The sequence below is a fragment of the Polistes fuscatus genome, unplaced genomic scaffold, assembly GCF_010416935.1.
Source record: "Polistes fuscatus isolate 324 unplaced genomic scaffold, CU_Pfus_HIC Scaffold20, whole genome shotgun sequence".
Classification (NCBI taxonomy): Eukaryota; Metazoa; Arthropoda; class Insecta; order Hymenoptera; family Vespidae; genus Polistes; species Polistes fuscatus.
This window is the reverse complement of record NW_025113097.1, coordinates 3,347,272-3,373,207: the sequence shown is the minus strand read 5'-3', so window position 1 is coordinate 3,373,207 and position 25,936 is coordinate 3,347,272. Positions and strand designations below refer to the sequence as shown.

Sequence of the window (25,936 nt, the reverse complement as noted above, 5' to 3'; positions counted from 1 at the left end):
AGTAGTCTCAAGTATCGGCTAGATCTATTAGAGTGTCCCATAAGTCTAAGAATTTTCACGTGATTTTATATAGATTTTAATATATTATTACTTACATTTTCATTTGAACATTGAAAATATTTTTCATTTGACACAATGGACTTTGTAATCCGAACTTATGGACTACATTCTATCGTTTGTCGATTAATTTTCTCAACTGTTTTACTTTTTCTTCGATAATCAATAAATTATTTTACTTCTATTACGATCAATCAAGTCAACAAGAAAAAATTCAAAAAGATACCAATAGTAATTCATACCGTGTACGGTGAGTAAAGCAACGTTAGATTCCTTAAGTCCGACCATGTTTTCGGCAACGCACTGATACTTCCCGTGATCCGCTTGTCTTACGTCGGAGATCAACAAGTTTCCACCGTCGACGAGAGTAATTCTAAAAAAATAAAACAAACGAACGAACCAAAAAAAAAATTAAAAAAGCAAAAAAAACAGAAATGAAAAGGGTTAGCAAAAGACGAGCCGGAAGGTCGGCGGCAGGGGGGTTGGGGGTTGGGGGAAAAAAGTCATTGGGGCAGCAGCAAAATCGTTTAGATCGATTGGTTCATCATGGAAAAACATGGGGAATGGAAATTACTCTCTTTTTATGAGAGTGACAGAGGTGGCGGTAGGGAAGGGGGAGGGGGAGGGTTTTAAAGAGAGATGGAACGACGATCGGGGCGGGGAGAGGGGGCAAGGGAAAGGGGACACAACACGCACGTAGAATGTCACCGTCGGATGGACTACTAATTAACGAGTTCGGTGAGAGAGGTTCGAAGGCATCATGGGAGTGTGAGAGTGACTGAATGAGTGAGCGTGAGCGTGAGCGAGAGAGAGAGAGAGAGAGAGAACCAACGAGGCAGCATTAAATCAATCGCTCCTCGATTACACCCTTTAATTTATAGCGCCCGTTAATTTCGCTGTCGACGAGAGATCGTGTTTCCTCCGTGCTCTTCGAACGGGGCATTTAAGCGCAGCAAAACCCGCGCAAATGCTGCTGCTTGCACAGTGCACTTGCACAGAGTACAGTGTGCAGTGTGCGCGCTCGTGCACTCTTTCTCTATTTCTCTCACTCTTACTCAGTCACTCTCTGCGTGCTAACTTCAGAAACGTGCGTGCTAAACGTAACCGGATTTAATTCCTACTACTCCGAGTCTAAATTATCGTCCGTTCGATATATATATGTATATATGTATATATATGTATATATATATGTATATGTATATGTATATGTTATGTATATCCGTTTGTTGTTTCTATCGGAATAGGGCTTGGAGGAAACTTTTGACGATATTGATTTTTCGGAGGTTTAAACGGTTCCATCGAGCACTACGAATTGAACCCTGGATTTTCATCGATAGAGCTTACATTTTGTTTTCTTTTCTCTCTCTCTTTTTATTTATTGTTGATTTTGTAATTTTTGTTTTTTTATTTTTTAAAAACGAAATCAATTTATTAGGATACAAGTATCGTTATTATTAAAATGGTATAAGTAATACTACTTATTTATATATATATATAATTCATTTTCCTCGTATTTAGAAATACGAAATTATCTAGCTCTCGATCGACGTTTTATTGATTTTTTTTTCTTGTATAAAATCATTGACACGGAGGAGGGAGAATTTATTAATTATTCTTTTAATAGAACTATAATAGGAATATTAATTCGAAGACATGAAGGACGTATTCTGACACGGTTATCGATGGGGAATGCGTACAGGGAATGGACAGGACGTCGAAATTCAAGATAGAGAAGATATATATATATAGAGGGGATATATATATATATATATATATATATATATATATATATATATATAGAGGGGAAGGCAGAGAATGGATGATTCGGTAGTACTCACCGTTTGTTGTTTTCCAAGTCTATAACGTGACCGTTCCGCTTCCAATGGAGGGTTGGTTCCGGATGACCTCTGGGTGGTCCGCATTCTAGCATGGCGGTTTCTCCAGCAGCCACCCTCGTGTTCTGCGGTTCTGTCCGAAACTCGTCTCGTAGTACTGCAATCATCCAAATGCACGAAGCATTAAAGCATTGGTAGGTAGGTTGGTAGGTTGGTAGGTAGTAGGTTGGTAGCTATGGGTATGTGTATTATCGATCGATGATTCTCCAACGATTTCTCCTTCTATCAATCTACTATCTTTCTCTCTTTGACGAAATTCGAGAGATTCGTCGAATATTCGCTTTGTCCCGAAAAAGATTCACTCTGGTGGTATAGAAGATTCTTATATACGTTAGTATGTATTATACGTGTAAAAGGTGGATTCAACATATTTTGCTGCAACCCTGAATAGGAATGATACCTTTTAACAAATAATACAAATCGAAATAGTGAAAATCTTTTGTCTTATCTAGTATAAAGTAAATCTTTATGTATTAGTTGGCTTATCCCCCCCTTCCATTATCCTTTATCCCGGGGAATGAAAATATGCAAAATAAATATGAATACATTTGTATATTTCAAAGATGATTATTATTCTCGGATATAATTCGTAAGATCGATCGATCTATCGAAAATTAAATGTAATATGTAAAATTTATTAAAATATTATTTTATTCTCACTTATTTTTCATATATTTCAACTTTTACGCGTGTAGATTTACATGGCGGTTGGGAGTTGAGGGGGGAGGGGAGGGGGGAAGGACTAACAGGTAAACGAAAATTGGAAACAAAGTAATCTCGTTTATATTCAAACAAAAGTGAAACGTTGTTATGCGAGATGAAGGAAAGAAAAAAGAAAAAAAAAATAGAAGAAAACATTCGTAGCAAAAGGAGGGTAGATATTCCCCCCCCCACCTTACCGGCGGCGGGGTGGTGGTACGAATTTCGAAATAATACCTATGAACACCAACGTGTGTGCAACTCGCAACATTTATCTTCCCGGAACGGTATAAAACGGTCTTTAAAAGCGGCCGCGAATATACGCGTCTAGGGGCCCGAGTCAATGTAGAAATTTATTTGTCTGGGGTGGTGGTGATGGTGGTGGTGGCGGCACGGTGAAAAAAAGAAAAAAAAAGTTAAACACGAGAAGCTGTTAGAGAGTACGAGAGAGAATAAGAGAGAGCGAGAGAGAAGGGGGTAGGAGAGATGCTGTGTAAACGACGTAATTAAAGGCCAAGAGATATGGTCGCGAGTTTTGTACGTGCGAAGGAAGCGAGGAAAGTGGATGGTAAAGAGAACGAGTGCAAGAGAAAGAGAGAGAGAGAGGAGAGTAAGAGGGTGAAAGGGAGAGAGGGAAGATGAAGATACAAGAGGAAGAAGAATCGAGAAGAGGCCTTGCATAGGTATCGTTTATGGTACGACGGTCGAACCGATTTCGACGTAAATCGATCGTAATCCCTTCTCTCTCTCTCTCTCCCCCTCTTTTTACTCGTCTTCTCGATGGATCGAACGAGAGAGAGAGAGAGGGAGAGGGAGACAGGGAGGGTCGGCTCGTATGGGTTGAGTTCTTGACTCGGCTCGCCCCAAGTTCCTCGTTTATCGTCCTCACCCTCTCTAAAACTCACCCTCCTAACCTTTGGAAATTCTCTCCCAAATTCTCGGCGAAGCTCTCTCGGCGAAGCTCTCTCGTCGAAGACCCGGCCAGGTCCGGTCCGTCGTCTCGTCTCGTCTCGTCTCGTCTCGTTTCGTTTCGTTTCGTCTTCCCTTTAAAACTTCTATCTCTTTTTCTCTATCTATCTATCCACCCCTGCTCGTTCAGGAGCTTTACTTTTAGTCCAGGTTACTACCAACCTCCCCCTCCACCACCTCGCGCAAATAGCCACGCGCAGAAAAGCAACGGTACGTACGTACCTTTCATGCTGCTAGTATTTTTCCACTTCTCGCTCGTAACTACCCTACCCACCCCCGCCCTCACAGCTAGCTGCTTTCCTTCATTTTGTGTTCCACCCCCTACTTCCTTCTCTCCTATTTTATCTTTTATATCACTCTCTCTCTCTCTCTCTCTCTCTCTCTCTCTCTCTCTTTCATTCTTTCCTTTTTTTTCCTTCTTTTTTGCCACCCCTTTTACATATAACTACGTATATAAGTAAGTACGTATGTATATGCATACGTGTGTGTGTGTGTTCATTGGTTAACTCGCGCGTAAATTAGTTTGTACAAAGCGTCGAATTTTTGCGAAGAAAATAATGGAGCGTGATATTATAGAGAAAACACAACGAGGGGTAGGAGGTCGATGATAAGAAGGAAAGAGGGAGGTAGGAAGGGAAGGAAGGAAGGATTGGTTGGGATGATAAGGCTATTTCGTTAGGCTCCTCTCACTTCTGTTCTTTTCATTTTTCCTCTCTCTCTTTCTTGGAAGAAGATAAAGAAGAAGAAGAAGAAGAAGAAGACAACAAAAAATCGTCTCGTCTATTTCGAATTATATTTCTTTTTTTTTTCGCTACTTTTATATATGAAGACCCTTCTTCCAGTTCTCCTTCTCAACCTTTATTACCATCTTCCCCCCGGGGTCATTTGATTTTTTTAAAAAGCACCTTTCCTTTTTCCTCTTTAATGGATTAACTTTTTTCCTTTCATTTTTTATTATCTTACTCGTTTTTTTTCTTTTCTTGTTATCTCTTCTTTATCCTTTATCTCGCAGTTTCAACATTCGTCTGGTTACATAGAGAAATTCTCGACTTCTCGAAGAGAAAGAGAGGAGAGAAAGAGAGAGAGAGAGAGAGAGAGAGAGAGAGAGAGAGAGACTAATTCGTCCTCCGATCGAATTCCGGTGTAGAGTATTATACGACGTTCGGAGAAGCTGAAGAGTCGTCGTAGTCGTAGTCATAGACGTAGACGTAGACGTAGACGTAGACGTAGACGTAGACGTAGTTATAGTCATCGTAGTCGTAGTCGTAGTAGTCGTGGCATCGGTCGTTAATGCTCTCACCTTGACGTATACCATTACCATTTGTCGCGCAAGGTCGGATTACTCGGAAAGCGTTCCACCAGCATCGCGGTGAGAAGGGTTACAGAAGGGCGGTGAAAGGGGCTGTTTGAAACCCTGTAAAAGCCGATCGATCGAACCCGAGCGTCCATTAAGAGAACCGAGACCGATTTAACGCTCTCTGTCTCTCTCTTTTTGTCTTTCTATTTCTTTCTTTCTTTCTTGCAGCATAGGAAAGTAAAGATTAGAAAATATCGTTTGTTTAATCGTAAGATCAATGTTTTCATTATTTTTATACGTTTATTCTTATTCAGTTCGATAGTTATGTTAGTTATCTATTCGGATAATGTTATATATTTGAAGATTTGAAATAAATATAATATTATTATCATTGATGTATCATATATCGGATAGATTTAGATTTTATTATACATACAGTGTCTAGTTTTATTATTTATTAAAGTTTACAAAAAAATTTTTTGACGATTGTGTGTGTGTGTGTGTTTTTTTTTTATATTAATCATTTAAAATTTTCTTTCTACTTTATATCTTATCTTTGGTTTCAAGAGGAAAGCTAATACCTACGAATTCTATTTGTATATAAAGGAAACAGAGAAAGGCGGAAAGAAAGGAAAGAAAAAAAAGGAAAAAAGAAAAACTCGAGAGCTTGTCGGAGCTTTCCAAAAGTTCGTAGGGTTGGGTTATGAGCAAAACGTTAGCAGCAGCAGCAGCACCACCACCAGCAGCAGCAGCAGCAGTAGCAGTAAAGGGCTATAAATAATGGGGGAAAAGTGCGAAAAATGAGAAAAAGAGAAAGGGCTGGGGGGGTGAGGGGTGGAGGAAAAAAAGATTATCGAGGCGTAGAGTATGACAAAAAGAAATAGTAGTGGGGGATTCGTCGTCGTCGAATGGAGTGCATTAAGCCGGTGGAACGTTAACGACGGGACGCGAAGGCTAAGTTATGACCGATCGAGATTAAATCCGGCAATTTATAAAATTACGGATTTAAATGGAAGGTTCGTTCGCATTCGCGTTCTTGCGAACGATTGGTTGTTGTTGGTTCGTTGGTTGCTAGTATCTCATCTCGTTGTTACACACGGCAGAGTGTTGCTCGATTAGCGTTCGTTCGTTCGTTCGTTCGTTCGTTCGTTCGATTTCATCTATGGCGTTTCGGCTTTTATCTATGGCGTATTATTCTACGAGTCCTAAAGGATTTTCGCGGTTACGCGTGGTTAACGTGTTCTCGTAAAAAGGATTCTCTTGTTAGAATTCGTAGCTCGTCCCGCAAAACGACACCCCCGCCGCCACCTTCTCCAAACCCCCCCCCCCCAACGACGCTTAATCGAGGTCCCCCCCATTTACGGCTTCTTTCTTTCGTTTTACTTGTATTTCGTTGAGAAGGAATTTCGATTAAAAAAAATATAATAAAAGAGTTACCGTTCTATTTTCACTTTTATTTCTACGATACTTTTTCCTTTAAAAAAAATATATCGATTGTACAACAGATTTGTGGTCGATCATCATCCCTTAGGGGGTTGCATCTAAGATGATTTTCTTACTCTTTTCCTCTCCCTCTCCACACACACACACACACGCACACACATACAGAGTAAGAGAAGGAAGATCTTCCTAGTCAGATTGAACGAGATAAACAAAGAGAGAGAGGGGGATAGAAAGGGAGGATTACTCTTCGTTGTTTGAAGGGACCCGACGATCGTTCGAAGAGAATCAGCCCTGGTATAATGGCATATTCTCGTACCCTTATTACGTTCAAGGTGTACGCCCAGTGCACGTTACATCGACTACAAAATAATATTAAAGTCCTATTACGGTGGAACGCGCGTGAGTGGTAGGCAGAAAAGAGAATAAGAATAGATAGATAAAGAGAGGAAGAGAGAGAGCGAGAGAGAGAGAGAGAGAGAACGAGTACGATGCTCTCTTATAGTAATGGGGGAAGAGCCTTTGGCTGTGTCAGTTGGTGGTGACGAGAAGAGGATCAAAAAGAGGTGGGAGGGTGTACTCGATGGAAGTGCAGTCAATTTCGAAGTCAACCATCTTCTTCTCCTTCTTCTTCTTCTTCTTCTTTTTATTTTTCTTGTTTTTTTTCTTTCTCTTTTGAATATCTCTCTAGCTCGTTCGTACATAGTCACTGCGTGCCGTTGTACCACTACTTCATGTATCGCGTGCTGTTCATGCTAATAATGGACGAACGCGGGCTGCCATAGTCTTTTTTATTTTATTTTATTTTCTTTTTTCTTCTCTTTCTCTTTTATCTCTTCTTTTTGTTTTTTTCTTCCTCTTCTTCTTCTTCTTCTTCTTCGTCGATTAACTTGAACCCCTTCAGGCGTTGAGACGTCACGCTGTTTTTCACTTTTCCAAGAGGCTCCCCCTTACTTCCTTCTTCTTCTTCTTTCTCGAAGATTGCACTCGAATACGATGATAAGAGAGATCATTGTTAGATCCGTTGTTGTTTTATATTGTTTAAAAAGAGAAAAATATTATTCTCGAAGATATGTTATACGATCTCTCTTTCTCTCTCTCTCTTTCTCGATTTGATTATTATTCATGTTCAATGTAGAGAGGAATATTGATTTTGATTGTATTATTATGTTTCAATGATATTCTTCGAAGATGTTATTTAATGTAATTAATCTTTTCAGTACTGAATACTTTTAGCTGAAGTATTTTGCAGGGACGAAATAATTTATTATTAATTTGTGATTAATATTATTATTAATAACAGAAATCTAATATTAAATTATATTTAATAATTCAAGTTTTTCTTTCTTAATATAATTCTTATATTTTTTGCAAGACTGAAAAATAATAATCAATAAGGGACGAAATAATTTGTTATTAATTTGTGATTGGTATTATTATTAAAAACAGAAATATAATATTAAATTATATATTTAATAATTCAAGTTTTTCTTTCTTAATATAATTCTTATATTTTTTGCAAGACTGAAAAATAATAATCAATAAGGGACAAAATAATTTATTATTAGTTTGTGATTGATATTATTATTAAAAACAGAAATCTAATATTAAATTATATATTTAATAATTCAAATTTTTCTTTCTTAATATAATTCTTATATTTTTTGCAAGACTGAAAAATAATAATCAATAAGGGACAAAATAATTTATGATTAGTTTGTGGTTGATATTATTAAAAACAGAAGTCTAATATTAAATTATATATTTAATAATTCAAATTTTTCTTTCTTAATATAATTCTTATATTTTTTGCAAGACTGAAAAATAATAATCAATAAGGGACGAAATAATTTATTATTAGTTTGTGATTGATATTATTATTAAAAATAGATATCTAATATTAAATTATATTTAATAATTCAAATTTTTCTTTCTTAATATAATTCTTATATTTTTTGCAAGACTGAAAAATAATAATCAATAAGGGACGAAATAATTTATTATTAATTTGTGATTGATATTATTATTCAAAACAGAAATCTAATATTAAATTATATATTTAATAATTCAAGTTTTTCTTTCTTAATATAATTCTTATATTTTTTGTAAGACTGAAAAATAATAATCAATAAACAAATCAATATTACATTATAAATGGTAATAATGAGATTTGTATTTATTATAAAGTATACGAAAGAGAAAAAAAAAGAAAGAAACAAAAAAATACGCGTATAACTAATTTTCATTGGTTGAACGAAAAAATTGTACTATTTTTTTTTTTTTTTTTTTTTTTTCGAAATGATGATTAAATCCTACAAAATCGAATAAGAAACGAAACGGCGCGGCGTACAGCAGCACGATCGAACAAAAATAAATTCATTCGAATCGATTCACGTTTTCTGATTGAATTTAAATTTAATTAAATCTAAATCATCTCAATTACTTTTCAATTCTCTCTCTCTCTCTCTTCGTGATTCTCTTTCGAACGAGTAAAAAACATTGAACAACCGCTGTACGTAAACACTCTTCCCGGTAACTTTCAACAACTATTACTACTACTACTACCTACTACTACTACTACTACTGTGACTCACGATGCAAACAAAAGTTTTTATCACGAATTTTGTTTCGTTTGGATTAAAGAAAAAAAAAGGAACGTTCGACCGACGTGTCTTTTTAAAATGATTTTTACTCGTGTATATATAGATAGCCATCGCTTTTTTTTATTATAAATAAACTTTTATATACGTACGTATATTACATACACACATATATACATTATACCTATAATGTACTTTACATTTCGCAATTTCTTTTTAAGATTATTTTTCTACCTTGAAGAATATTATTTTCGTAAATTTTCCTTGCCGCATATGAAACGTTTAGGTTTTTGTAAGTACGACGTTTAATCAGCGTACGTGTTTTCAAGAACGATAGGGAATCGTTGAGTGTTCTCGGGAATCCATTGGGAAGGAAATTAATTGAAATAAATGTTATTCCAGCAAGAAATCTCCGGACACAAGAAATACGTATTTACATCTATCTACATACATACATACATACATACATACATACATACATACGTATATCTATATATTCATGTATATACCTGCGGCAACAACCACAGAGCCATGCTGAGATAGGATATTATTACGTCGTTCTTGATACGATTTCTACTCTCGATTCTATTAAATGGATATTTGGATATCCCGTTAATTGCGATTCGCAAAACGATTACCTCGAATGACATGACGGTGAGAGAGGAGGGTCGGGTTGGGGGTCGGGTTGGGACGGGGGGGGGTGGTTGAAACGATGGGAGAGGAAATGAGTGGGTGGAAGGAAGATAGAGAGAAAGAAAAAGAGAAAGAGAGAGAGAGAACACTAGATCCTATCTCGAACATAATTTCTGCTCCCGATACGAGGTTAACCATTGGTGGATATCTTCGATGCCTCCGGCAAATTTCCAAGTCATTCCTATGCAATTCGCATTTCGTTCGCCGATGACAGGACGAATCTCTCTCTCTCTCTCTTTCTCTCAATGTAAGTAGGTATAAGATCGAGAAGAGAGATAGAAAGAAAGAAAGAGAGATAAAAGAAAGCCAGAGGCGGTCTACGTTCGGATCTGGCAAGTCTGTTCTATTAAGACGAAAGATTTCTTCGTCAGCTGGCCAAAAAAATAAAAAAAAACAAAACGATCGGAAGAAAAGGAAGGAATGAAGACTAAAAAAGAAAACTATCTTCATTCGGAAAATCTAATTCGATTCCTGTGTGAGATTTTGTGTTCCCCTTAATTTATTTCTAATTCTCGAATACGTATATTATAAGATTTTCTGGCAAATTTGAATAATCTTACTATACACAGTGTATATTATAAATCTTATAATATATTTATATAGTATGAAATTGTTTTACAATGTTAATTCAGTATTACAATATCTAAGACAATTAAAATTCAACTTTATAATAATATCGGATTTTCAAATAACACGTAGAACATTAGAAGTTGAAACTAATGATCGATTTAAATCGTGAAATAAATCAAACGGAGGGCTGGAGTGGGGGGAATAAGGTAAAAGAAAAAAGAAAAAACAAAAAAGAAAGAAAGAAAAGTAAGTAAGTAAGTATTAAACGTTAAACGGCGATGCGGCCGAGACTCAGAAAAGCGCGAAATAAATTGCGAAGCGTAATCCACTTCCTTGTCTGGCGTTCGTGCGGCACTAACGATGATTAAATAGCGAGCTGGTGGTGGTGGTGGTGGTGGTGGTGGTGAATGGTGATTGTGCGATGGTGTGATGGTTTGGTAGAGTAATGCCGACGACTATGACGTATGACTCATCGTAGAGAAAAGCTACGAGAGAGAAAAGAGAGAAAGAAACGGTTCGATGCAACTAAACACACGGGGCACGCGTGCATCATCACACCAACCCGGGGTTACGCGTTGGCCCTTTGTTATATTTTTCCTTCGGCTCCAGGAACGATCATTCTCAGTTCAGCATCCTTCCTTCCTTCCATCTCCTTTCATTTTCTCTTTACCGATGATGTTGTCTTTTCATTTACACCGTGCGCGTGCAACCAACCAACCAACCAACCAACCAATCTCGTTCGATCGGCTTTACTATTAACAACCCTTACGAAACGGACCTTTCCAAGTTTTTTAGAGTGATCATCTACGACCCTTTCTAGAGGGTAACTTTTCTAAATTGCTATGAAACAAAAGATAGAAATAACAAATTTGCAAATAAAAAATTGATTCCTACGACAATTTCAATAATACGTTTGAATAACTACAATTCAAATACGATAGAATATTTATTAATAGTAAATAGATTTTGAAAAATATGTTTTAAACAATGTGTCTAGAAATATATCGGAGGATTGGCCTTCATCGGACGTTTTTAATAAATAACTTTGTTAGATCGAAGTCTTATTGGGTTCTTGTTCAGTTTTGACACTCTTTACGTGACACGTGACAGATACGATAGTTACAGCAGTTACAGTGTCACGTCACAGGTAACATACGATCGATGAGAATTAATTATTTTTTTATATCCATCAATACCATTTTTTTTAGATATCAATAAAGCTTATTTTCTATCTCTCTCTCTTTATTTTTTTTTTCCTTTGCTTTCTCGTGGTATCGAAGTATACGTATTAACACGTCGTTATAGTAAACGTTACAACAAATATTAGGATATTGTTTAACCCTTTCCCTTACGATCGAATTTCCAACTGTGCGGGCCTAAAGCGACACCAGTCGGTCGCGCGCAGCGACATAAACACAAGCTTGGCTCAGCGCTCGAAACTGTACTAATCTCAAACTTCCTATGATTTGTATATACACGTGCGCGGTACAATTAACTTTGCAAGATGTTTGATAAATAATTACGGTTAGTTGGTTATTAAACAAAAAAAGACTTATTGTTGCAAATTGAATAATCCATTATTAATAACATTTTTATTTTAAGGGATTATACGCAGTTAGAATTTAAAAAAAATCGATTTTTGTTTTTTTCATTTTCGGAATGTACATATATTTAAGTATATTCTCTGAAAATTTCAAATCGATCCGACAAATATTCTTCACTTTATGTAAGCTTCAAATAAAAATTTTTACCTTTATTACACAGTAACAGAGTATAAGGGTGAAGAGGGAAAAGAATCAAGGTAGAGAGTAAGAATATCAGAGTAAGAAAGTGTAAAACTAGAGTTACGAAAAATATTCTTAATTTCATATTTGGAACGGCCGCCCAAACAATATTCTGAAATGTTTTGTTTTTTTCGCCCGGTAGACTTACGACGCCTCTGAGGCGTCTTATTCGTTTTTGGTCCCAAAACCTTGCGACGCCTCTGAGGCGTCTTATTCGTTTTTGGTCAAATAACCTTGCGACGCCTCTGAGGCGTCTTATTCGTTTTTGGTCCGATAACCTTATGACGCCTCTGAGGCGTCTTTGTAAGTTAAAGGGTTAACTTTAGAATCAATTTTTAATTTCAATAATTCGTATAAACTCTACCTGGCACGGAGAACGCGTTAATTAATATATTTAATTAATATATTTAACCTTTTTGCACAGAATTCAAATACGGTACAATTACTAAGGATAAATGAAAAATATAAACCCATAAAATGATTTATAAAATGACTTAATGAAATAAATAGAAATAAATTTAGTAATGAATGGGGAATCGTATAAGACGGTTATTATTTCTTTTGGAACGTGGTTATGGTGGTTTTAAACCTCTTACGGGATAGCAAGGTTATCGATTTTCCATACGCTTCTTCTTTCTTCTTCCCTTTCTGTTCGGGCCCATCGTTACCACTACTACTACTACTACTACTACTACTTCTACTACTATGAAGGATTCCTCCCTTTACTCCTCATCCTTCCTTCCTTCCTTCCTTCCTTCCTTCCTTCCTTCCTTCCTTCCTTCCTTCCTTCCTCGTTCATCCTTGTTTCCCCCAATGGTAGAGTCGCAAACCTTATCTCTCTTTCTATCTTGCCTCACATCGAATGGTATGTACTATATATATATATGTGCCTACCTACATTTGTTTTATCCTCGCTGACATTACGAACGGAGCTTATCGATACGGATTACGAGCGTGCTTTCGAATCCTCGTCCTTCGTCGTCCTTTTTACGCCTTATCGTACGCAATACATCACTTTTTACATGGAACGGAAAGCCCTACCGTTAGATTGGTAAAGGGTTTTATGTATGAATGTTTGCATCAAAATCGTATTCGCCCTAGTAAACGATGAAACCGACTATTTGTCATGTTTACTATACAGGGAAATAACATTATTTTGTAAGTATATCATACAATAGGTGTCCGAAAAAGGTTTGACTTAAATTTATATTAAGTATTTTACCTACTACGATACATAGGTTTAAGTAAATTTATTTTGTAAAAAGTGCATACTACTACTTTCACGTTTTTTTATGGAATAATGAATGATTAGTACAGATTTTGCAATTTTCTCATTTTAAGAAAAAAATAGAAGGATGACTTTTGATATCGAATCCGGATGATATTTTTTGATCGTAATATAATCATTTCATTTCTCTTTTATTTCTTTCTTTTTAAGGTAGGATATATAGGTTTAAGTAAATTTATTTTGTAAAAAGTGCATACTACTACTTTCACGTTTTTTTATGGAATAATGAATGATTAGTACAGATTTTGCAATTTTCTCATTTTAAGAAAAAAATAGAAGGATGACTTTTGATATCGAATCCGGATGATATTTTTTGATCGTAATATAATCATTTCATTTCTCTTTTATTTCTTTCTTTTTAAGGAGAACCCTTCCTTTTAGAGATTGATGAATAAATTATATTCGAAAAATTTCTCTTCGGACTGACGAGAGAGATTTATCACAATTTTCTCAATTTAATATAGGTACGTCCTATCGTTTAACAAAAATCTTTACGAAAAGGGAGTTACGACGACGAAAACGAAGACGAAGACGACGACGAGTAGGTTACAATGTTACAATATAATTGTATTATATTATACTATAAATGAATAAATTCATAATAATTCCCATCAAAGAGGAGACGACTTAGCGGTATCGAAAAAATGCTATAGATTCGATCGAAGTTTCGTGAAAATTATTATTCATCGGGTATTATCGAGTATGCAAATGCAACAGCTGGTGCACTTCTCTCGAAAAATTGCAATAGCCGTTTTGTACATATGTATCTACAACGGATTTATAAAGTAAGTAGGTATGCGTTACAAAAGTGCCATGGGCATAAACGACTTCGTTCCTTCCTTCCCTTCCAATCCTCTCGATCGATCGATCGATCGATCCATCGATCGAGATATCTCGAGAAAAAAGAAATCTTAAAGCTTAAAAAGGAGGTCATACATTATTAGTCGTTGAAAAAAAGGGACCCCCACACACGTGTGCCTGGATTCGTTCAATTTTCTTCCCCAACCTTTTCTCTTCGACCTCTCTCAAACCTCCCCCCTCCCCCTCCCCTCCCCACCCCTCCGTCTTTCTCTTTTTATTATTATATTCAATATCTTCTCTTTCATCTCTACTCTGTGCGCGTGTGTGTGCGTGTGTGTGCGCGTGTATATTTACTTTTTCATTCGCGCTGATCTCGCATTATCAAAAGACATAACACCTTTTTTTATCGTGATCTTTAAGTGGGCACTTTCTTAAAGACCGGATGACATTCCTGGCGCGTCTGGCTTGCACCCTGTTATCGTCGCGATAATTTTACTTTTACAGCAGATGCTACAACAGGGTTCCCTCGTCGTCGTAACCAACGAGAGAAGAAAAAGGAAAGAGAGAGAGAGAGAGAGAGAGAGAGGGGTAGTCTATGTGCGAGAGTTTCTCATCTCTCTTTTCTTCGTCTAGTTTTCTCGTATCATAAAGTTTTTGTCTTCGAGCCATAGTCGTCGTCGTCGTCATTCTCTTTCCTCTTTCTTCTTCTTCTTCTTCTTCTTCTTCTTCTTCTTAATCATTTTCCTCCTTTATCCTGTTATTTTCGAAACTTTTAACTCCTCGGAAAATTGAAAGATCCGTTTCGTTCTTCGGTAGTATTACGTCTTTAAACGAGTATAATTGGCTTTCTTGCTTAATTAATGAAGCTGTCGCGTTGGCAGACTCCTTTTGGCTTATTATCTATCTATCTTCATGGTATTATCTTTCTCTCTCTCTCGTACACTCTCTTTCTATCTATTTTGCCATTGTATACCGAATCGAATATTCCTTGATATACACGCTCGAGAAATATTTGTCGATAAATTAGAAAATAGGAATATAATTATTATTTATATAATTAATTATTTATAAAATAGGAAAATAGGAATATAATATAATATAATTATATATATAATATAATATAATATATATAATATAATAAAATAAATAATAAATTGGAAAATAGGAATTATAAAAGAACTAGAATAAATTTCTAATTCGATGTAATAAATATAAAACGTGAGTTTTTATAAAGATGTATTAGTTAACAACAAACGATTAACGTGTACTTATTTGTATTATAATCGGTCTACGTACCATTTATATTTCAAAAGTTTATATAACAGTATAAATCGATGATCTATCGAATAAAAATGTTATTTTATCGTTAGATAATAACGAACACACGTTTAATCATGAATGTTTCGTCGTACACTTTAAAGTAACTATTCGATTATCCTTCGAAACGTCATCACTTTCAATTTCGTCGAACGGTTATAACGAACTAGTAGCGTTCCCACGTGTTCCACCATTAACTATACATTATCCTTCCAAGAGTTCCTTCAAAATTACCTCCTTAAAGGGTCCTCATACAATTCCCCATACCAATTCATTGCTGCTTCCTTGCGATTATCGGCTAAAGACGTTGAGCATATGTCACATCGATCTTTTTCCCTTTTCCCCACTCATCATCTACTCCTCCTCCTCCTCCTCCTCCTCCTCCACCACCACCCTCTTCTCCTTCTCATACTCTCCTCATCCTTCATCCCTCATCTTATCCCGTAAGGAGATAAACGGCCAAGAGTCTGAGAGAAGCAAACGGCTAGACGACACTCGGGAACAGGGGGGAAAAAAAATGAAAGAAAAAGCAACGGAAAGAGAAAGCAAGAAAGAAAGAAAGAGAGAGAGAGAGAGAGAGTTGGCGCCTTGAATGTGGTGACAAAAGAAATAAAAGGGAAAAAGGGATAGGAGAATGAGTGATGAAGAAGAAGAAGAAGAAGAACAAGAGGAGGAGGAGGAGGAGGAGAAAGAAACGAAACAAATAGGCGGATGATAGAAAGGGAAAACTAACCCTCAGCCTCGGAGAGCCGGTGCGTAGGCAAACGACCTCCAATTAACGGACGTTGGGATCTGGAGCGAAAGAATTGAAGGACCCTTTCGTGTCCTCCCTACCCTCCCTCTCTTCTATCTTCCCCTCTCCCTCAGTCGCTCGCTTTCGAGGGGTCGCCACGCTGCGAACGGACGAACTAATGAGAGTCTAAAACCCCCTTTCGGAACTTATCCCCCCTATATACGCGCGTGTACGTACAACGTTGAAGAGAAGTGCGAGAGAGAGAGAGATAGAGAGAGAGAGAGAGTTGCCATCTGCGCACGATGAGGGCTTTCCAAGTGGACTGCTCGAGGGTGGTGGTAGTAGTGGTGGTGGTGATGGTGGTGCTGTTGATGCTGGGGAGAGGGGGTTGAACTAGGGGGTTGGTTGTCGTCGGCAGGACATCTTAACGCACCGACAAGCATGCCGAAACAATTGCACGGCGGTGCAAAGCAACCCCTTGTTTCCTCTCCCTTGCCCCTTTCTTTCTATTTTCTTTTTTTTTCTGTATTTCTATCCTTCTTCTTCTTCTTCTTCTTCTTCTTCTACTACTTCTACTTCTATGTCTTTATTTCTTTCTATTGGTGGCTGTTGTTCGGTCAATCGAAGTGCGTCTCGAGGAAAAGAACAAAGATGTATGCATATTTATATTTATAATCGTTTATCGTTTTACTCGGCGTTCCTCCAGCCTTATTTTCTTTATTTATTTCTCTCTCTCTCTGTCCTCCCTTTTCTCTTTTTCTTTTTCTTTTTCTTCTTTCAATCAATGACGGACAAGCTGTTTTCTAAAGATTCTTTAATTCGATCGATATCGTCCCCAGACGATATTGTTCCTGCTGTTCCCGTTTTCTTTTTCTTTTTTTTTTCTTTTTTACTTTTTTTTTCCTTCCACTTCACAAGTGAATGACTCATGATCGGTCGGAGACTGATTAGAATGGAACGAAACGAAAAAGGGTAGAAGAAAAAAAGCAAATGTGTTTTTAATCACTCGCGTTAACAATTATTATTATTGTATTCCATCGATCGTGCGAACGCGCGATCGTATAATAATTATTATTTCATTTATGTATGCCTCGAAAAATGAAATGCTCCAATGAAAAAAACTTATATAAAATAACTGGTAGTATAAGAGAGAGGGAAGAAAAAAGAAAGAAAGAATAGATATTTTTCACGAGATCCAATTGGAGAATATTTTGGGCGAGCAATGCGATTTGCGATCGTCGTACCGCGTACCACGCTACCATTCGGGAAGAAGAGAAATATCGCGTATTTGCATTAACTCGGATAGTGCGTTTACTCCGAGCAGAGTACCGTATGCGGTCGTTCGTCCACCAGTAGGAGTAGAGATGCATCGGTTTGCTGTTATTTTGCCACGGAAAAGCGCACGTGCGCGTTTCGGTAGAACCTTAAGGGGGTAAAGAGATATTACCATGCGGTTAATATGTCAACGACACTCGCCTTTAACGTAAATCAATTCCCGTAATACCGTTTTTCCTCGTATCAACCAACCCCGTTATGTGTGTGTATGCGTATGTGTTTTTTGTCGTCGTAGTTGTACTTTCTCCGCTTCTCTTTCTTCCTCCTCCTTCTCTTCTCCCCCACCCCTCGTCTCTGATCGGATTGTCTTCGTATCGATCATCGTTATTATCATCCATTAACTCTTAGTGACATGTGTGCCACGAGCTACGACAGAAAGAGAGTATCCTTTATCAATTATCCACCGAAAATGGCCGTTGACGTTGACAATGAATCACGATATTATCCTACGGTCGTCCGATCCGGTCCGGTCCGGTCCGATCACCATAGTAATAATAACTCCTTCTTTTCGATAATAATGATATTCCCCCTTTGGTTACGGAATTGTGGCATTTATCATTATCGGTAACTTTCTTCTTTTTTTTTTTTTTTTTAAACGCCTACGGCTCGAGATTGCAATCTTTTGCAGTTGAGTTAAGGTATTATAAGATTATGTTTATAACGATAAGATTATTGCGATATGTTGTAATAATGGAGCAAAGAGGGAAACGGAGGGAACTATAATAATATTAATGATAATAGTATTTAGGTATTATTACTTGTAGAAATATTGAAAATTTATTCTTCGGTGCACACAAGACTTTACCTTAGTCTCGAATAATGTAGCGAATAATTTTCAAAGATATCAATCGATTTAATTAATACATTAATATAATGATTTGATCGATTATTAATGAAAGTAAATGTAACAGTTTAATTAAATGTAATTATATTATTTCAATTAGCGAATATTGAAATCGGATTGGGTATATGTTTCGGAATATAAAGCTTACAATTTTATCAGCTAGAAAATAATCTTTACGATCTAACATAGATATCGAATACACACACACACAGACACACAAGTAGCAACGTGATATTTTAAATATATCTATTTTTATCTACAATGTGTTCCAATTTTTTTCTTTTCTATTATAAAAGAAATATCTAGATTTAGAATCTATCGATAAATATCTGTCACTTAATCCATTTAATTGAATTATTATTGTACGTTAAAATCGTTCTATGGTAAAATTTATAAAACGCAAACTAGTAACGGTAACTGACAACACTTATCGTAAAAAGAAACGAAAATTCGATTGACATTATTATTATTATTATCAATAGTTAGGAGATTTTTGCGAGATAAACGATCAAAGTGAAAATCAATGAACGTCCAAACAGAGAGACGGACAAATATCAAGGAAGAAACACGCACGCAGACTCTCTCTCTCCCTCCCTCTCTCTCTCTCTCTCCATCTCGTCGTGTAGGATGCCAATGTCAAATACAGCAGGCTATTACCCTGGTTACGCTTAGAGGATGAGTTCGAGAGCAAGTGACACCATTCGGTTTAACCCTATCCACTTGTAAACGATTCTCAGCCGTTTGGAAATTCAGATCTCTGCGCGAACCTGTCTATCTCTCTCTCTCTCTCTTATCCTCCCCCTTCTCTCAGTCCGTGTCTATTTTTCTAGATTTTAGAAATAATATCGACACGTATTATTTCCAGTTGAAAGATTAACACGTTCGTCGCCACGTCACCCAGATCTGGGTGATGGGTATGCTTCCGTGGGGCCCCGTCACCCAAATATGGGTGACGCTCTTCTTATTCAAGTTAAGGGGTTATACGCAGTTAGAATTTTTAAAAAATCGATTTTTTTTTTTTCATTTTCGGAATGTACATATATTTAAGTATATTCTCTGAAAATTTCAAATCGATCCGACAAATATTCTTCACTTCATGTAAGCTGCAAACAACAATTTTTAACTATGCGTAAACGTATCTTTGAAACTTTAAACGCGTTTTTCTCAAAACGGTATTTTCAAAGTCGGTGATCTCGATTTTTCAAAAACGGCTTAACCGATCGGTTTCGAATTTTTACACAATCTTCTTAGATATATTCCTCAGGTATTAAGTATAAGGAATAATTTTTAAAAAATTTATTACTATTTTTTTGTAACAATTTAGAGCGAAAATTTTAGTCAAAAACAACAACTTTTTTTCAAATAGACGCCATTTTGTCAAAAATCCAAATTTTTATTATTCCTTGGTTTTAATACCTGCATTAATCTATCCTTTAAAAGAATCCACCATATTTTTTAATTTCAATAATCCAAACCGCCAAAATGGAGATCACCGCCAAACGTCTTTTTTTAGAGGACGTTCAGGAAATCATCTACAGGAGCGGTGCAGATTAATATTTTTACATAATCGACGCGCTATTGTATTCTCAAAAGTTGGCCCTATTTGAATTACCATCACTTTTGTTTGAGAAATAAAAACTGTTTCTATAAAAAATTCATGAAAATACGTCTTTTTCGAGCCTCGCAACTGAGTATAACCCCTTAATACGACTTTCATGTAGATTTTTAAAACGAATTTAATGGAATCAGTATTGAAATATAAATATAGGATATATAACATAAAAATACTACAAATATACATATTATACTATACATTTTACTAATTTAAATAAGATAACATATTGCATTATACTATCTCGTATGGTGTGCGTTGAAACATTGTAAACATATTTGTGGTGAATTCGGACACTTGTAACAATAGGTCGTAGTTTTTTCTACTAAATATTAGGTCTACTGGAAAGTTCTGTCCGTTTTTAGAATGAAACAAAAGGACAAAAATTGTTTAGAATGCAACAAAAGGTAGACCTGATAACAAAGTATCAAAAGGAAAATTATCGAATTATCGAATGAATATCAAAGTATCGAATGGAATATTATGAATGTTATGAATGGAAAACGATACTCGAGTGCCTAGACGAGTTACATCCCTGCTATTTCCCGCTTATTACTGTTTATGTTTCGGCGCTCCGACAGTCGAATTTGGGCCTCGGGAGAAACTCATTGAAATCGCGTTTGGCGACGAACGTGTTAAACCCTTCGAGTGATTCAACGCGTCCTAACAATTGCAATAGCTGGAAACTGAATGATTATTTGATCAAAATAAACGAAAAAGAATTTCGAAGCAAGGTGGTAGGTAGGTAGGTAGGTAGGTAGGTAGGTAGGTAGGTAGGTAGGTAGGTGGACAAGAAATAATTGATAAGCGCGTATATGCGTTCATATAGTGTTCAAAGGATTAAATGAGAGACGCTAAACAAGGAGTATCCCAATTTAGGATACCAACGACTATTGCTAGAAAGAGATAGAAATAAAAGGATGGTGGTACAATATGGAACGATACATCGTTTGTATATGGTGAGTGTAAGTACGAGAGAGAGAGAGAGAGGGAAGAAGAATGGCAGGGGCCCACCTTTTGCCTTCTCTCGGCCAACTCTCACGACGCGGCCATTTGCATCGATCGAGAGAGAGAAAAAGAGAGAGAGAGAGAAAGAGAGCCTGCCGGCATTTGTCCCGGCCGCCATTTTTTCCCCTGATGGATCCTTTACAGGCAAAGATCCTTTTATAGAATATTTCTTACCTACTTAGTTTTACTTACTTGGTAAAGTAAAAGACAAAGACGGATAGAGGAAATAGGTAAAGGTATTAAAAGCGATCAAAAACAAAGCTTTTACTCTGATAATAAAGTTCAAAGAAGTAGGTATATATATAAGCTATGATTATTATTATTAATATTATTATTATTATTATTATTATTATTATTATTATTACTATTTGATAAAAATGCATCGTAAATTGATAAAAGTCCTAGATTGCGTTGCGCGTATATTATTATTATATTATTTCCATTATATTATCGTTTTATAAATGTTTTATATTCGATTTTTTATGGGGGGAAGAACAGAAAAAAAATAGGAAAAAAAGGGGTAATAAATTTTATACCGTAAATTGCAGTGGGCAAAAAAAAAAAAAAAAAAAAATACAGGAAACGAACGGTGGATGGTTTTTAGGTATACGCGACAGATATTGTTTACTTTATGCCGTTGGATTTTCGTAAAACGTTCGTTTCGTATTTATTTAACCAGTTAGTCGTGCTCGGTAGGATTTGTTTCAAGCTAAATGGTGGGGGGAGGGGGAGGGGGAGAACAAAAATGGGAACGTAATTGGAGCCCCGCGTTCTCTCAATCGAAAGAATATATATTTTTCTACTAGCTCTTCAATATAATAATACAAAAAAGTAATAAAAATAAAATAAAATAAAATAAAATAAAATAAAATAAAATAAAATAAAATAATAAAATGAAATAAACGATCTTGCGTGTGTTTCTTTGAGAACAAAAAAAAAAAAAAAAAAAAAAACAAACTAGAAAAAGAAATAATAATAATAATAATAATGATAAACAGTGTACTAGTGTTATATCCAAAATGAATCCATAAAACGAATAGACTTGGTATTCTCATACTTCAGAAGAGTATTACTTTGAAAAAGAAGTTTCCCATGAATTCCTTCGATTCGTAAGAAAAACTTTCTTCATCATTTCTTCGGACTCTTAAATACCAGACCGAACTTGGCTGAAGCCATTATGAAGGCTCGGTATAAAGCAAAATAGAAGAAGAAGAAGAAGAAGAAGAAGAAGAAGAAGAGAAGGAAGAAAAAAAATGAAAAAAAAAGGAGTGAAGGAAGAAGAGGAACGATCGCATTATACTACTAGCCGAACGCGATGGAAAGGGCAATACAAGGGAAGGGACCCCCCGAAGGTATAACGCCATGCACGCTCGTGCGTTTTAACGTGAGAGCTCTTTCTATACAGTGTGTTTCCAAAGTATCAAAGTTAAGCATGCATATGTATATATACATATATGTATGTATGTATATATGTATGTATGTATGTAGAAAAATTCAAGAAATCATTTATTATATATCATTTTGTTAAAATAATATATATTATTATTATTTTATATATACAAAATATGAATACATATATAAATATATATTCAAAATATATATATATAATATATTCAACCTATTTACTACTATTTTGTATATATACAACCTATATATACAAAAATGAATATATTGTTTTAATATAGCTTTTGCTAATTTTTCTACAATAATTTATTAATTCTTTTTAGTAGAGAAAAATAAAAACAAAAGTAAAACAAAAAATTTATTTATTCCATTTACGTAAAATAAATGAATCTAAAGATATATAATAGTTCTAATACATCTTTCAACGTAATATATGTAGATACATTAAATTTGATACTTCAGTAAACACCCAGTATAGGAAGCTGTATACTTCCCCACCTGAAACCAGGATCTTTCCCGGTCTCGAGCCATATTTGACGTAATTAAAGCGCATAAATAGGCACAATGGTACAAGGGACGGTCGTAAGCGTGCCTTCCTCTCCTTCCTTCCTATATATATATATATATATTTCGTAGTTGTTGCCACCGACGTGGTTGCCAGTTGCAGTTGCAGTCGCAGTTGCAACGGGTGGTAAACGCGTAAAGCTTTAGTTTGGACGGTGTAAACGGCTAAAAAGAATCGTAGAGGTGGTTATAAAGGTAGGGTAAAGGTATATAAGGATATATCCATGCACGAAAGAAAGAAAGAATGATGAACGGGGGGACGGGGAGGGGGGGGGGGGAGGAGGGAAAGAGAAAGAAAAGGAATATACACCCGACGACGAAGACGACGACGAAGACGACGACGACGAAGAAGAAGAAGAAGACTATGGTGGATGCATTGAATGCAAATGCCCGCGGCTCTTCCTCTCGACTCATGCACTCCTTCGATGGCGAGGAATCGAGAACCGCCACTACTATACTTCTACTACGAGAAAGAACGAATGATTCACCCACCGGTTGTTCACCAGTACGCACGCCAATGGTGGTGGTGGTGGTGGTGGTGGTGGGTGAGGGGAAAGTAGACTTTCGATTAAAATAAATGAACTTTTTTTAAACAGATAAGTGTAATTAATGGATCATCCGAGAAAGATCGGACGATTAAAAATGTCTTTTTTATTATTATTTTATTTTGATATTAAATTATTCTCTATAAGAGCTTCTCTTTTCCTTCTCATTTTGTTATTTGTTGGATAAATTTTTAAACGAAAGAATTTATTTGGTTTTGTTTTTTGCTATGTTCGTATTAGACCATGTGATTTATATTATTTTCGTTAATGGAGATATAATTCGTGTAATTTTTTAATTAAATCTCCTGTTGTCCTGTCGCATTTGCGGTACGTGAGATTTATTACAGATTTCAAGTTGGCGCAATTCCATATGGAATGAGTATATATATATATGTATGGTAGATATATATATATATATATGTAATGAGCAATGTTAATAATATAAGAATGAATTTTATTATTATATTATTAAAATTATTATATAATAAAATTATATATAATATTAATATTAGAATTTTATATATTAATATTATTATAATTATAAATAAAATTAAATATATAAATAGATTTAAAATTATACATAAATTAACAGAAATATATAATAATAATATAAATAAAATAATTATAAATAAAAATTATTATAAATAATAAATTAATTTATTAATATTATATAATATTATTATATAATATTAATAAAATAATAATGTATGCAAATTTTTTGCCACCAATATTATATTTATGTATTGTAAAAATTATATAGAATATTATATAATTAGAATACGAAAAAAAGTGTCGAATAAATATAACAATAAATATATATTCGCTTCTTATTAAATGAAACATTAAAGTATCTTTTACAGATTGAATTAATTATTATCATGTAAAACGAATAAATAACGAATGAAGAAGAGATTATTTTGATTAGCATTATTTCTTCATATTTATAAATCACCTATATATATATAATAACTATGTATCTCGTTATTAAGCTTACTTTACAGGCGTCATTACCCTCATACATATTTTATAATAGCATTAAGTTGGAAACGACGTAAACACGCATTATTCTATCATACGTTCGTATTCGATGACAGCATATATATATATGTAATGCATAAAATATAAAATAAAAGACAATACCTTAAATAACAAAGAAGACATGCAATAATACGTCATCGTTCTCGATAATAAAATCATTTCATTTGTATCAAATCTCTCTCTGCAGTACATTATATTCTATAATAATAGTAGACTTTAAACTCACGCATACGAACTCGCGTTTGTATACAAACCACACACACTCACACACCCCTTACATATCGGGATCTTCTTTCGATACTCATAATGCATATTTATATATTAAAAAAAAAAAAATAAATTAACATTATACCTATAAATCTATCATACATACATACATATAGATAGATATGAATTTATCAAAAAGCCATCATTTATGTAGATACGAAAATTCGAAAAGGAACGATTAACTAAAAAGCTAGCCGACGAATTAAAAGCCACTTAACGAAGCTAATCCAAGCGAAGAAGATTCATTCGGCCAACTCCGAAAACTCGTTTCTTTTTCATCGTAAATTCCCAAGAAGATACACGAGTATACACACACACACACACACACACATATAACACACGAGTGTAAATTGTGTGCGTGATCGAGATGACTCACAAGCTCCGTTTCGAATCTATCCACCGGCTATCTCTCCTCTCTCTCTCTCTCTCTCTCGTCTCTCTTCTCTCTCTTCTGTCTCTGAAGTACGATATATCTTTACAAGGATGCATTCGCGTACATCGAACCGTTCTCTTCTTCCCCTTCGTCCTCGTCGTCATCGTCGTCGTTGTCGTCTTTGGTATAGCTCGAAGCAAAACGCGTTCGTAGGTTCCGCGGTTGCGAGAGCCTCGTGCACTACCATTACGCGTTGTTATCGAAGGAAAACGGGCCAACCACGCCCGCCAAAGCAAAACCCCATGGCACGATGTTGTTGCAGTTGCTGTTGCAGTTGCTTTACGGTTAGCTTATACGTAAGAGAGTAAGAAAAGAAAGATAGAAAGAAATAATAAGATGGATGGATGGGTGATTGAGAAAGAGATGAAAGGAAAATTTGCCGAAAAAAGTTACAGAAATCTAAAGAGAGAGAGAGAGAGAGAGAGAGGGAAGAAATTGGATAAGAAGAGAGGAAAAGATAAAACGAAATTTCAAGAAGAGAGAACGAGAGAGAGAAATCATTAGGGATTAAGCTTCAAGCACGGAAAACGATATCTCATGCGTACGTATAACACTCGAGAGGAAGACGTCCATCCAAACTATTTTCTTTCATATTTATTTTCTATTTCGTTATAATATATGGGTTGTCTCTCGTTTGGCAAAGGAAATACTTCCTTCTGTCTTTCTATAGAATATTTTTGTTCTTTTTTAGTTAATCGCTCTGGTCGGATTATTCATTCTTACCCGTACTTCCAGTTCTGAGA

General features: G+C 35.5%; 1 protein-coding gene across 1 annotated transcript in view; it reads right to left on the bottom strand.

Annotated features, from left to right (window-relative positions):
• Nucleotides 1-25,936, bottom strand: part of LOC122517458 (roundabout homolog 2-like) — a 207,748-nt gene that overhangs the window by 5,901 nt on the left and 175,911 nt on the right. Inside the window, exons 4-5 of the mRNA XM_043635853.1 lie at nt 1,896-2,049; nt 300-430 (exon numbers count right to left, since the gene is read on the bottom strand). Coding sequence (XP_043491788.1) covers nt 300-430; nt 1,896-2,049 — 285 coding nt within the window. The remainder of the gene's footprint in view (nt 1-299; nt 431-1,895; nt 2,050-25,936) is intronic.